The following is a 14,609-nucleotide window of genomic DNA, read 5'->3' as shown; positions in this document are numbered from 1 at the left end:
CACGAGAAAACACAGGAGAATGGGACCCAGCAGGGTAGACTAAACCCCTACAACCCAGTAAAAGGAGGAGAAGGGGGGGGGGTTTCAGGCAAAGGGGGGTGAACAGGGAAGGGTAGGTAATTTACTTACCTAGATGTTTTCTGCCCACCCCGATTCCAGCAGTGTCACCTTCCTCAGTGTGCTGCCCCTTGGGGAGGGCGTCTACACTGGTAACAGGGGGGACTTCTAGAAGTAGGAGCCAAGGTGACACTGTTGCTGGCGGGTAACAGCGGATTTGAGATCCACTGTTCCTCCTTGGCTTACAGAGGTGGGGAACGAGCAGCAGGCTTGAGGACCCACTGGTCTCCCCCCTCAAGTGTGGGGAAAACAGGTTATTAGAGCCCACCTGAAAGCCCGGACCTGAAAAATCAAAAAAAAGGAAAAAAGAAAAAAGCTTTGGCAGACCAGCAGGAAAACATGTCTGCCTCCTACAGACACTAAGCTAAGGGTACTATCACACTTGTGTTAAAGTTTTCCGGTATTGAGTTCCGTCCTCGGGGCTCAATACCGGAAAAAAATGATCAGTTTTATCCTAATGCATTCTGAATGGAGAGCAATCCGTTCAGGATGCATCAGTTCAGTCCCTCTTACATTTTTTGGCCAGAGAAAATACCGCAGCGTGCTGCAGTTTTCTCTTCGGCCAAAAATCCTGAACACTTGCCAGAATGTCGGATCTGGCATTCATTTCCATTGAAATGCATTCATGCTGGATCCGGCCCCAAGTGTTCGGGCAAAACGGTCTGACCTTTAAAAATGAGAAAAAAATTAAATACTGGATCCGTTTTTCCGGATGACAACCGGAAAGACGAATCCGGTATTGCAATGCATTTGTGAGACGGATCCGCCTCAGTCTCACAAATGCATCCGTTTGCGTCCGGATTGCCGGATCCTCTGCCGCAAGTGTGAAAGTACCCTAAAACTCATTAGCTCAGTGTCTGCAAAAGGGGTACAGCTGAGGGGAGGAGCTAACACTTTTTTGCTTAGTGTCGCCTCCTAGTGGCAACAACTATGGTCTTCTGTGTCCCCCAATGATACGAGCGTTTTAAAGATTAGAACTTTTTAAAAGTAGACATAATAACATTTAGATTGGTATGTATTTGGCATCACGGTAATCATACCAACCTGCAGAATAAGGCTGTCATGTCATTTTTAGTGCAGAGCGAATGTCATAAAAACAAAACCCGAAAAACAATGTCAGAACTGAGGGTTTTCTTTATGTTACCCAACACAGCATTTTTTTTCCCCATTTATCAATACAACATACTCTAGATTGTTGATGCCATTAAAAAATTCCACTTGTTCCATTAAAAATGTGAACTATTACGGCTATGTTAAAAGGAAAAGTACAAGTTGGAAGGTGCGATGGAAAACGAAAATACAAGAAAGAAATTGGCCTGGTCCTTAAAGGGTTAAACACTTCCACTTTATAAAGTGCAGCATTACAGATAATCAGGACTTACTTGTGAGAAAGACAATGTAGCTCCAGGGAACACCTTGAGGAAAGAAGTTGCTACCTAAGAAGAAAAAAATAAAAAAGCGTAATTTCTCACTATATGGTAATAACCACGTGTAGTGTTGAGCGAACTTGTATTTTAAGTTTGGCATCTAAAGTTCGGGTTATCGAAGAATCGCGTTATGGATTCCGCTACCACGGACCATAACGGTATTTAGAATCCATAACGCGATTCTTCAATAACCCGAACTTTAGACGCCGAACTTAAAAAACACAAGTTCGCTCAACACTAACCACGTGGTATTATATTTGTATACCTGCAATACACTCCGCGTCAATTACCCAACAACCAAGAAAGTAATTGGCTGGATTAAACGGAGCATCCTTCTGAAACGCATGTGAAGAGACAGGACTAATTAACCTCATTTAGGTAGTTACATGTACCAGTGGCTGATAAAATATGGGAAAAAATGGCAGTAGTATGCAGTAAATGTAGTCGTCAAGACAAAGGCCATTACCTGAATTCATAAGGGATTGTACAAAGCTGAAGTCACTGAAGTACTGGTACATTTATCCACCAAAAAGGGGATACCTATATAAAAGTCTGACTGCTAGGACCTCCACAATCTCTAGGGTGGGTCCTATGTCCCCATTTGAATGGAGAGGTGGTCAAACATTTGAACTCTCATTCCATTCAACGGCTATGGGACTGACAGGGATAGCCAAGTGCATGTCCTCTACTGCTTCCATCAGACCTATAGGCAGCGAATGGGGCTATAGTGCGCATGAGTGACCATCAATCTATTCAAACAGGGAACATGGGACACCTGTTCTCATGATTGTTGGGGTCCTAGCGAAATCTTAGTCATCACCTATCCTGTAGCCAACCCCTTTAGGCATATGCACGGTTATCTGTTGCATGCATGTAGTAGACACAGCGGGGCGAGATGGCACTACTGTTTAACCTCTTCCAGCGTCACGTGAGGGAGCATCGACATCCACATTAAAGGCCCTCTGATGCTATAATAGGTGCTCAGCCTCCCAAAAAAATGGTTGTCTGTTGGCACAACATACTGGTGTGGCAAGCAGCTCCAAGTTCCTCATGTTATTTGCATCATTTTGATAAATTTGGCTCAATTTGTCTTTTCACCGACCCCTAAATGCATGTACTCTACAACACTGCTTATGTGGCAAACCACTGGGATAATCATTTATAAGCAACGGAAAACTTGGCATCACTACCATAGGACACATTAAGAAAAAGCCTAAAGCAATGACAAATCATTGACCTCTCTACTAAGTAAAAGAGGTAACAGAAAACAAGTCATGCCCTGTTAATGTCGTGCATCATTATCAGCTAAAACGGCATAAAGACTCCACTCTTTGTTCTTTACTTGACTTTCTAAACCTAGAAGCGCAGCATCACTACACAGTCTTGTGCGAGGATCCGCTCCTGAAAGTAATCCACGATATTCCTTCATACGGGGCATTCTTCAAGTGCCTTTAGTTATATCACTGAATGAGATTGCACCTTGAAGTAAAGAGGCTACAATTCTGTATCTAAGGACATCGTGCCAGCTATACCCACCCACCCACACAGACCATGACATACATTAAGGCCTCTTTACATGGGCCGGCTGTGCAGGCCATTATCGGGAATGAACTGTTGCTTCATAATTGCCGGTTTTGCAGAGGAGGTGAGAGCTGCATTTACATGCGGCAATCATCTCTGTATAGGGATTGGTGATCCCCATATAGAGGACGATCCGCTGCCCAGAAACAATGACTTTAGTGTTCACATCAATGATGCTTTCACACGATGAATGAGCACTTGCTTGCTTTACATGTAGCCAACGGCGTTCGTACAAACCTCCGTTCACGATAATTGGCCTTTACATTCACAACTGCATTCACTAGAGTCTTACCTTTCACCATAAAGGTCTCAATTAAAATCCAGAATCCATTAACAGCGACTACAACATCTGGAAAAAGAAGAAAGGATTAGGGTGGTGAGATACTAGACGTTCATGAATTGATAGAAAAATAGATGGATAATTAGGAGTCCTCCACTACAGAGGTCTTCAAACACGGATGTGTCCTTTTTATTGTAAAGCTATATTCACAAATAAAAAAATAAAAAAATTTTTTTTTTTTAAAGTAGTCGTCACACGTGACAAAACAGCCCATTTTTAACAGCCTTTCCGAGAATCGGGCGTAAAAAAAAACCAGTCCCATTCAATTGCATGGGGCTGTTGGTCCATGAAAACTGACAAAATAGGATATGTCCGGTTTTTTTGAGGGCCGTTATTAAGGGGCCTTCAAAGAAAACAGTTGTGTGAAAACCCCATAGACTACAACTGTTCTAAAACTATGTTGGGACAGCCTTTTTTCAAGGCTGTGAGAAAGTAGCCTAAATAATTGATTTCCCCGTGAAATAACAACTCTGGGGCATCTTTTCTAATGACTTTTTTCCTCTGTTATTCCTCATAGAAATGTATGAGTTGACATCTGGATGGCACCAGTCTGACACTGGCAGCTCAGACTGTGCAGGAATACCACCCCCCATGAATACATACTTTATTTTCTTATAGGTACATATTAGAGCTGAGAAGAGGTTCCAGGCTCTAAGAGCAGATCCATGACAGCTTAAAAACTGAACTCCTTGACTAATTATTTACTGGCTCCAACCAGGATAATCCTAATAAATTCCTGGATAAATGACCTCTAAGGCCTCTTGCACACGACCGTATGTATTTTGCGGAACGGAACAGCTGGCCCCTAATAGAACAGTCCTATCCTTCTCCGTAATGCAGGCAATAATAGGACATGTTCTATTTTGTTGCAGAACGGAAATACGGACATACGGAAACGGAATGCACACAGAGTACCTTCCGTTTTTTTTTTTGCGGACCTATTGAAATGAATGGTCCCGTATACGGTCTGCGGACCGCAAAATACATACGGCCGTGTGCATGAGGCCTAAATGTATAATATATTGCAGACCTGTAGTACACTAATATTAAAGGGGGGTTCCAGTTTCTATATATTGATGACCTATCCTCGAGCGGCCAGTACACAGCTCTCTTCATTGTGCTGCTCCCGATACCTGCTGAAAACAGTTCTCTGTCGAGGGTACTGGGAACCCCCACTGATCTGATATTGATGACGTGTGTGTGTGTGTATATATATATATATATATATATATATATATATATATATCCCAGAAAACCTAAACTGAACATATATCATAATATACAGGAATGTCAAATTGTATATTGAAAATAAATGTGGTAGTCCGCAGAAAGGCTCTCCACCTGCCAGGTAACACGGAAAAAGATACCGACCAGTGAACAAAACGTCTGAGCACAGTTATGTTAAAAATGGTGACCCATGGGGATCCAGCTGTTAAGGGGTTGGTGCTTAGCTGAGTGCAGTGACGGGAAGTCTGCTTCAATAAGGGGCAACTTCTACTACTTTTGGTCAACATGAAAGTCCTTTTTTGGTACATACAATATCTTCTGTTGTTGTCCGTCTTAAATGGCTTATGCCACCATTAAATCAGACATCATATAGTAGCTGACAATGTCTTTCTAACAAAGCCAGAACCAGTCCTGTACCTCACATGGATCCAGAGATCTCCCCATTCATTGCTCTGCTAGATTATCTTCAGCCTGGAAGCTTAGGGGGCATGTACTTTCTGCTGCAGCTTTCTCCCTGTAAGGGTACATTCGCACAACCATGTGTAATCCTTTCCGATTTGCGGTCCGCAAATAACAGAACTGTGTGTCCGCATTTTGCGGGCAAATGACTTCCGTATGTCTTCCGTTTTTTACGTCCGGCAAAAAACGGAAGAAAAAAAAAAAAAAAGAATCGTGTGAATGTACCCTTAACAGCCACTGCAACTTCTAACAGAACATACGGCTGGTGGCAGTTGGAGATTTAAACTGAGCACCACTCAACAGGTGGCGCTATACAGATACATTTTATTGAATAGCTGACTGGCTATACTAAATTTATATTTACATGCAATTACAAAAATATTCAGATCCAGGTACTAGTTTGAAAAATGTAGAATAGGTTTTGTGACACAAACCCTTTAAGCAGTTTCTAGTGTACTTTTTTTTTTTTTTTTTTATTAAATCGGCCCCTCCATTCTCCCACTATGGCCCATTCTGTTTTGGTGCTTCATATATAAATGCAGAGAGAAGATATAGGGAGTGGGAGCCTCTGCCCCTACCAGTGGGCATACTCTTCTCCCTTGGTGTGACAATGTCCAATTGAAGAGGACCACTTCACAGCCAGGAAGACGACATGCTGTATTCAAGAGATTTATCTAATCTCGCGAGAACTGTCTATATATGGAAGTCGTTCTGGAGCCATCTTCACCTCTCATCACAATGGCGTCAGCTCCGGAATGACTTCCATACATGGGCTGTACTTGCGAGATTAGGTAATCACTTCTTCTTCCTGGTGGTGAAGCATTCTACATCTATTGGACAGCGTCCCAGCAAGGGAGAAGACTATGCCCAATGATTAGAGCAGAGGTCTCCTCCCTGAACCTTTACTCTGCATTTACATATGGGGAACCAAAATAGAGTGGGGGCCATGGCGAGGGAATGGAAGGGTCAATCCAGAAAAGAAAAAACTTATCTGCTTATGATGGACAACAGAAGGTATTAGATGCATAAAAAAAAAAAAAAAAAAAAAAAAAGACAGGTCCTCTTTAACTGAAACTCAGATTGTTCCCCAACCAACATACATGAAATATAAAGGGAAGTTATAAAGGTACTCACATACTGCATACTGAAACGCTCTGGAAGTCGCCAAGACATTAATACCTAATTAAGAAAGTACAGTACACAACCTTATACAGTATGTAATGTGTGAGGATAAATATGCTGAGGCACTAATATTGTACAATTACACATGTTAAAGGGGTATTTTCATCTGAGCCACGTGCTCATAAATATCCGATAGGTGTAGGTCCCACCTCTAGGACCCGTTCCCATTACCAGAATGGGGTCCCATTGTGCTCAGCTGGGAATGGAGAGACAGTCACACACATGTTCAGCTACTTTCACAAGTGCTATTAAAGTGCACTGAGAGCAGCCACCTCTCCAGTCCCAGCCAGGTGTGATTGGGCCCCGTTCCAGAGATAGGAGCAGGTCCCAAAAGGGGAGAGGCGCACCTATCAGATAGATAGAGATATATAGAGATATATATATATATATATATATATATATATATATATATCATATCCGGCAGATATGCCATAAATGTGCCTGATGAGACAACCTCTTTAAACAGGAATGTATAATTATAAATTATAAAATAATGCTTATAATAAAACAAATTTTTAATGTGGATATAGAGAGATATATATAGATATATATATATATATATATATATATATATATATATATATGGATGAGCGAACCTGAACTTTACGGGTTCGGGGTTCCAGTGGTGAATGAATTCCATTAAAACGGAAGACTTTAAGAGGAATTCCATTTTGATCCGTCATTCCATTTTGATCCGTCATATATAGATAGGGATTGCTCATCCCTATCTATATACATATAGAAAAAAAACACTATAGTTTTTCACACTTTGTAGTGAAGCACACACAATAGTCAATTACTATTTTCTACAGATTACTTTACAGCTTCGCTCTATATACTAGGGCAGGGTGAGCAGAGTCACCTCATTATCATTAGCAGATAATTTAATGAGGGATAACAGCTCTGGTATACTGCCGGAAACCTAGATGAGGCTCTCAACGCATCTTCCCTTCTATTCCCTAGTCTCTGGGGGGGAAGGGCAGCACTCGATCTCTTCTTGGAGAATATTAGTCTACTGATACGTTTCTGACCACTACTTTAAAGGGGCTGTCTCACTTCAGTAAGTGGCCTTTATCATGTAGAGAAAGTTAATACAAGCCACTTACTAATATATTGTTATTATCCATATTGCCTCCTTTGCTGGCTGGATTCATTTTTCTATCACATTATACACTGCTTGTTTCCATGGTTACAGACCACCCTGCAATCCATCAGTGGTGGTCGTGCTTGCACCACTATAGGAAAAAGCGCTAGCCTATGTGCTGATGGATGGACACTAATTATATCAGCTGCCCAATACTAAGGAAATCCTGGAAACATGACTGGTAGGTGGTCCCAGAGGACTAGAGTTGAGGAACACATGCTGTAGATAATAGAGGATAAATTTGACGCATGGCTAGACCCTTTTGTATAACTATAGTTGACTTATTTTGCGGTATAATTTTAGTGCAAAATGGCGCATCGAAAGCTGCGACCCTTTCTCCACTAAGGCACGCCCCTTGGAAGGGGAGATACAGTGGATTATTATTTTTGGCTTAGGCCATTTTCACACTAGCGCTTGTACATTCAGCAACACAGCTTGCCGGATATACAAGTGCTAGTGTGAAATTAGGCTTAGTTGCTTCAAATTTTGGCCCAATTTATGACATCATTCAGGATCCACCACAATAGCAAATGTGGGCCATACGACATTTCATTAATAAAACTATAAGGAAATATATTAAAACATCCCCTTTAGGCCTCTTGCACATAAAAAAATTATTTCCTAGTTTACGTTCCGTTTTTTTGCGTTCCGTATACAGAACCATTAATTTCAATGGATCCGCAAAAAAAAACAGAAGGTACTCCGTATGCCTTCCGTTTCCATTCAAAGATAGATCATGTCCTATTATTGTCCGCTCAACGGACAAGGATAGTAATGTTCTATTAGGATCCAGATGTTCCGTAAAAAACGGAATGCACATAGATGTCATCCGTATTTTTTGTGGACCGCAAAATACTGAAAAAGACATACGGTCGTGTGCAAGAGGCCTTAAGGTAAGTATGTCACCTGTTATTAACTTCACAATAAATATAGTAAAGGCTTTATATGAGACTTACATGTAGAAATGAATGAAACAAACAATATATAGTTGCCCTCACTCTTTGTGTCAGGATCCTGCTGAAAATCTGGAGACTGACAAGCAGTATTGTAGGAATCCAGCAGAGAACACATGGAATAAAGGGGTTATCAAGTTGTAAAAATGCCATCCCTAATGCCTGGGCCCCTCATATAGATCATACTTACCCCGCTTCCTGGCACCCGCTTCACTCCGGATCCCTGCACGGCTGCTGCTTCATCTACCCGTTGCGCGGATCAAAACATCCGGCAACAGAGAGTGCAGCCAATAGCAGGCCGTGATGGTGACCAGCCCCCTTGCATCACAGGTGACGTAAGGGGGCTGGTCACTGCGAGGTAAGCATGATCTATAGGAGGGGCCTGGGCATTGTGGGGGGGGGGGGCAGTTTTAGAATTCGATAACCCCTTTAATTTCCTGCTGATCAGTTTCATTTTCTGCAGACTACCTGAGGAGTGGGACTTAGTGAAGGAGGTGGACTTAGCAATGGTTCAGTCCCACTGCAGACAGGATGTAGCAGTGAGGCTCCTCGTTCGGCCAGTTGTCCTACAGCTTGTCACAGGAATATGAGGGGGAGGGGGGGGCTTGGTTGATCTTCAGGAATACAAAATTAAGATTTCTTTACAAATTTCTCAGATTTGATTTTATGAATAATGCAAATGGATCCGTTCTGAACGGATACAACGTTTGCATTATCGGTGCGGATCCGTCTGTGCAGATACCAGACGGATCCGCACCAAACGCAGGTGTGAAAGTAGCCTAATTTTGGCTTGGGTTCGGACAACCCCCTTAAGTCTAAGACCAACTACTTTACATATGATAAATGACCCAAGTATGCAACAGTAGATCAAGTAGAAGGAAACGGCTCATTTGTCTCACACCTTTAAAGATGAGAAGTGCTGTAGGAGGTAGGTCATCAAACCAGTGCTCTCGAATCCGCTGCACCTGTCAAGAACAGACACTGGTTATCCAGATCTTCAGTCTCAAACAAGGATATTACTACATTCATCTGCCCAAGGGTGCAGAATCACTAATAAAAGATAGAAGAAATGAAAAAGATAACAACTTTTATAAAACTTTTGACATGTTATAGTGACATGTCAGAGGTTTGGTCAATGGGGGGTCTAGGTGCTTAAACCTCCACAGTTTGTTAAAATAAAGGGGCACAATCAAGACCTCTGACATGTCAAGATTAGTTACTCTTTAACCCCTTAGTGACCAAGCCTGTTTGGGCCTTTATGACCAAGCGTTTTTCTTCCTTTTTTCATGGTCTCGTTCCAAGAGCTATAACTTTTTTATTTTTTCATCTATATAGCTTTATGAGGGCTTGTTTTTTACGGGACAAGTTGTAGTTTTTAATAGCACCATTTTGGGGTACACATAACTTTCTGATTAACTTTTATTAACTCTTTCTGGGAGGAAGATGGGGAAAAATAGCAATACTGCCACTGCGTTTTTTACATTATAAATTTTACGGCGTTCATTCTTCGCTACAAATAACATAATATCTTTATTCTCTGGGTCAGTATGACTCCAGTGATACTAAATACTTTAAAAAAAAAATTATAAGTTTTACTACTTTTTTTCCCCCCAATAAAACCCCTTTTATTAACCAAAAAAATGATTTTGCATTGCCACTTCACAAGACCCATAACTTTTTTTTTTTCTTTTTCTATGGAGTTGTGTGAGGGCTTGATTTTTGAGGGACAACTTGTATTTTTCATTGGTATCATTTTGGAGTAAATGCCGCTTTTTGATCGCTTGTTATTAAGTTTTTTTCGGTGGAAACTAAGAATAAATTAGAAATTCTGTCTGTCTTTTTTTTACGGCGTTCACCATAGGGGATAATTTATGTAATATTTATGTAGGGACTATAATATACAGTATTTTGATTGCTTTTAAAATGTAATGCATTATCTCTATAATGCATTACATTTCAAAAGCAATGCTATTCAAAGATTGACCAACAGGCTGCACCAGAGAGGCACAGCCTGCTGGAGATAACTACAGACAGGCTCGGGGCCCTGATCGGAAGCGAGGTAAGCTTCCCAACACATCAGCACCCCGCGATCGCATTTTCGGGGTGCTGATGGGAGACAGAGGGAGTCCGCTCCCTCTGTCACCACTTTACATGCAGCGGGCGCCATTGCGCCCGGCATGTAAAGGGTTAAACAGCCCGGATCGACACTTCTGCCGGTCCGGGCTGTTAGAGCAGGGCCCCGGCTCTTATGTGAGAGCCCGGTCAGCGCTCCCCGCTGCACAGGGGAGCCGTGCAGCGCTTAGACTGGGCCGCCGTAAAAACACGGCGGCCCAGCCTAAGGCCCCTTAGTGACCGTAAAAACACGTATGGGTGGTCACTAAGGGGTTACAGAGGAGCTGTCTCCTCTTCTGAGATGTCTCTTTTAGTAACTACTTGCATGCCTCTTGTAATAACAATTCTGAAGTGTCTATTCTTATGGCTCCGTGATGTACCATTCCTCTTTTATTTCCCTACTAGAAGTTATGAATGGATTGTCAGCAGCTTGCAGTAAAGGTACAGATGGGTGTTACCCGTTGGGGTGTGTCTGACACCAGCAGCACTGACTGGACAGTCAGACACACCCACAGCTGGTAACACCCAGCAGTACCTTTACTGCAGGCAATTTATTTGTAAACTTCTAGCAGGAATAATACAGGAATGACAACATAGAGTCATAATAGTAGATGCTCCAGAATGGTTTGGGGAGGGGGGCGCAAGTAGTTACTAAAACAGACATGTCAGGATAGGAGACAGATCCGCTGTGCAATGTCCAAACTGCCAGTGCACTTTGCATGAGTAGTTATATCCTTGTTATAGATCCTCACCTTCCACTTCAAGTCCACCATTTCATAAAAATGATAAAATTCGTTTAACCTGCAAAATACAAATTCCGTCAAACTGGACCATAGAACACATACTGGTTTAACACTTCATGACCGAAGGATTCCAGTGAGACAGGAGAAGGAAGTGGAGACCAGCAGTGTGCAGGAGTGGCAGAGGATTAGGAGGTGAGTAATCCTCTCATCCTGTATGCTGGGTTATGCCAAAGAACAAAAGACGCTGTGTTAGACCCTTTTACACTGGCATCAGGAACAAACAATTGTGGGGTCATTTATCAAACTGGTGTACAGTAGAACTGGCTCAGTTGCCCATAGTAACAAATCAGATTCCACCTTTCATTTTTCACCGCTCTTTTGGAAAATTAAAGGTGGAATCTGATTGGTTACCATGGGCAACTAAACCAGGTCTACTTAACCCCAGTTTGGTAAATGACCCCATTGGTCCCTATAATTAACTTGTATAAAAGGCGCCACAGATTACCCATCAAACAAACAAAGCGCTAGTTTGTTGGGTTGACCACATCTTTTATGTGGCACTGAAAATTGTTGTTTGTCAGCAGAACGCTGCCCTGTGCGAACAGGGGATGTGTAGTGGACAATATGGAAAGTAAATGGGGGCCAAATGATCGTGATATTGGGTTGTGTGAAAGGTCATATTGTGTAAATGGGCAGCCTTTGTTCCAGCTTTCCTGTCGCACAGAACACGCAATCTGATCTGCTAGCAGCATGTTGTCAAGCAGGAGAAGCTGCCCAGATCCTACTCAGTCACTGACAGCGTTCCCTGTATGCATACAGAGGTATCCATCATTAGCAGGACCACCCACTGGGACATTTTATACAGAATCTTTCCCCATAAAAATATACAAATCTGTTCAGCTCCTCCTGCTCTATAATGCTACTAGCAGTTCAGACACCATGACAGGTTCCCTTTAATTGTAATGTGTGAGTTCTACACATGGGTAGAAAGCACCTTTCCACATACATTTGTTACTGTGGACATACAAGGAGATGGGGCAGGTCTATTAGCTGACAAACCAGACTGACCATACAGATGACGAGAAGGGTCTGAATTGGCAATTTACACCCACAGATTTGTTAGGATAGAACTAAGACCCTTTTATACAGGCCAAGGATCAGGACAATTATCAGGGACAAACATCCAGATGCGTGTTGGTTCCCAATAACGGTCTCATGTAAAGGTGCAGCCACCAAACGACTGAATGTAGAGAGATCGCCTATACGCGGTGCCTAAAATCAGTGTTTGTGGGCAGTATATTACCGTGTATAAACAGGGATGTGCTACCAACAAAGAACCAGTACAGGAATGAATGATCGCAGAAAGCAATCACTGATTCCCATACCAAGGGGATCATTGCAGCATGTAAATACAGCTCAACAATTGGGCAATGATCAGGAACGAACAATTTGTTCCTGATCAAAGCCTTGTGCTTCAGCCCATGCAAAATGCCCAAATTCTCAACTTCATCTGTTATGATCGGCCTAAAATAAATTCTCTCTCTTCGCAATAATTTGTAAGAACAAGAAAACAAACATGGCGCTCCTAGTGTAGTATATTTAGATGAGAAGTAAAATAGAGAGCCTCACTATCTGCAGGTGCTCACCTGGACTGGTTGTACTGGTGCGTATCCTCGGGGTTTCAGATAGTGGATGTTATCCATCGGTAATCGCTAAAGGTCGATTGCCCTGCCAATAAAACTACTTGCACCTACTATGGATCATCCTTCTCTTACTTCAGTGGCAGAGCAGTCCACCCTTATGTTTTTTTCCCTGTCATACCACTATTCCCCATGTCACTATCTTTCATTGTAATTGACAGCAAGGGTGGTACTACACTGCTTGATCTTCATACATAAAGATGATATTTATACATTGGCGCTCGTTTGCACGGGCCTGATTAGACAGACCGATACATACTTTGAATGAGAGACAGATAATTGCTACCAGTCGTTCCTCCCTCATTCTCTTCATTATCAGCAGCACATCCCTGATTAAACGGGAAGAGGTGATGCCGATTATCAGGCATCTTTCATCCTGACGACAGATGCCCATCAGTCCATAAATGAGCGTTTGCGCGTTGATCGGCTGCTCGAATATTCAAGCTAATTATCGGGAATGAGTGTTCGCATCCCCGATAGTTGGTCCAAATAGTCCAGTCTAAGAGGGCCTTACAGGGGGTTCAGACCTGAGCGTTCTGAAACGAGCGCTCTGTATGCGCGATTGTACGGGCGTTTACAATCGCGCATACAGAGACTGGCGTTCACACATTGTCGCGCGTTCCCTAATATCTATGTGCGGGAACGCGCGACAAACGCCCCAAAAAAAGCTCAAGAACTTGTTTGAGCGTCGGGCGTTTTACAGCGCGATCGTACGCGCTGTAAAACGCCCAGGTGAGAACCATTCCCATAGGGAATCATTGGTTTCTCCGTGTCGAGCGTTTTACAGCGCATAGGAACGCGCTGTAAAACGCTCAGGTCTGAACTTAGGGTTAAAGTGGACCTGTCACCACGCCCGACATGATTGTTTTAATAGCTTCATGCATTCCCTGTGTAATAACAATTCTGGAGTATCTATTCTTATTGCTCTATGTTGTGCCATTCCTTTATTATCCCTGCTAGAAGTTATGAATGAATTGCCAGCAGTAAGGGTACAGAGGGGAGGTAACTACTTGGGGGGTGTACCTGCACAGACTCACTCTATCCAATCATTGCTGCCATTGTCAGACTGCAGAGACACCCCCCAACTGGTTACCTCCCCTCTGTACCATTACTGCAGACTCCTAGCAATTCATTCATAACTTCTAACAGAAATAATAAAGGAATGGCACAACATAGAGACATAAGAACAGCTGCTCCAGAATTGTTATTACATGGGGAATGCATGAAGCTGTTAAAACAGGCATGTCAGGAAAGGGGAGAGGTGCTCTTCAACATTAAGCATGCCAGATCAGCTTTCTGGCAGATAAGATAGTTGATAGATCAATTGGCCAATTGCACACATCAATAAACTCCTCAACATCTAAAATGTCAGCATGCATTTAGCTTTCACCTATTAAGGCCTAGATTACACCCAAGAGTTCTTAACGAGCTCAGTTCAGTTATTGCTGTGCCCCCGTTTATAATTTCTAAAAGATTCTCTAGGTACTGGTACAGTGCCAAGTGATTGGCGCAAGGCAAACGTGGTGCCCATATTCAAAAAAGGATCTAGGTCCTCCATAGGTAATTATAGACCAGTTAGTTTAACTTCTGTTGTGGGAAATGTTTGAAGGACTCTTGAGGGACT

General features: G+C 42.5%; 1 protein-coding gene across 2 annotated transcripts in view; it reads right to left on the bottom strand.

Annotated features, from left to right (window-relative positions):
• Positions 1-14,609, bottom strand: part of TPCN1 (two pore segment channel 1) — a 69,574-nt gene that overhangs the window by 33,368 nt on the left and 21,597 nt on the right. For both annotated transcript variants that reach the window (XM_044275303.1, XM_044275304.1), the window contains exons 13-17: positions 11,295-11,343; positions 9,332-9,395; positions 6,286-6,330; positions 3,418-3,474; positions 1,500-1,553 (exon numbers count right to left, since the gene is read on the bottom strand). In XM_044275303.1, the coding sequence (XP_044131238.1) occupies positions 1,500-1,553; positions 3,418-3,474; positions 6,286-6,330; positions 9,332-9,395; positions 11,295-11,343 (269 nt within the window). The remainder of the gene's footprint in view (positions 1-1,499; positions 1,554-3,417; positions 3,475-6,285; positions 6,331-9,331; positions 9,396-11,294; positions 11,344-14,609) is intronic.

Source organism: Bufo gargarizans, chromosome 1 (genome assembly GCF_014858855.1).
Source record: "Bufo gargarizans isolate SCDJY-AF-19 chromosome 1, ASM1485885v1, whole genome shotgun sequence".
In the NCBI taxonomy this organism is placed as follows: Eukaryota; Metazoa; Chordata; class Amphibia; order Anura; family Bufonidae; genus Bufo; species Bufo gargarizans.
Note: the sequence above shows the minus strand (reverse complement) of the source record. Positions and strands in the feature narration are given on the sequence as shown.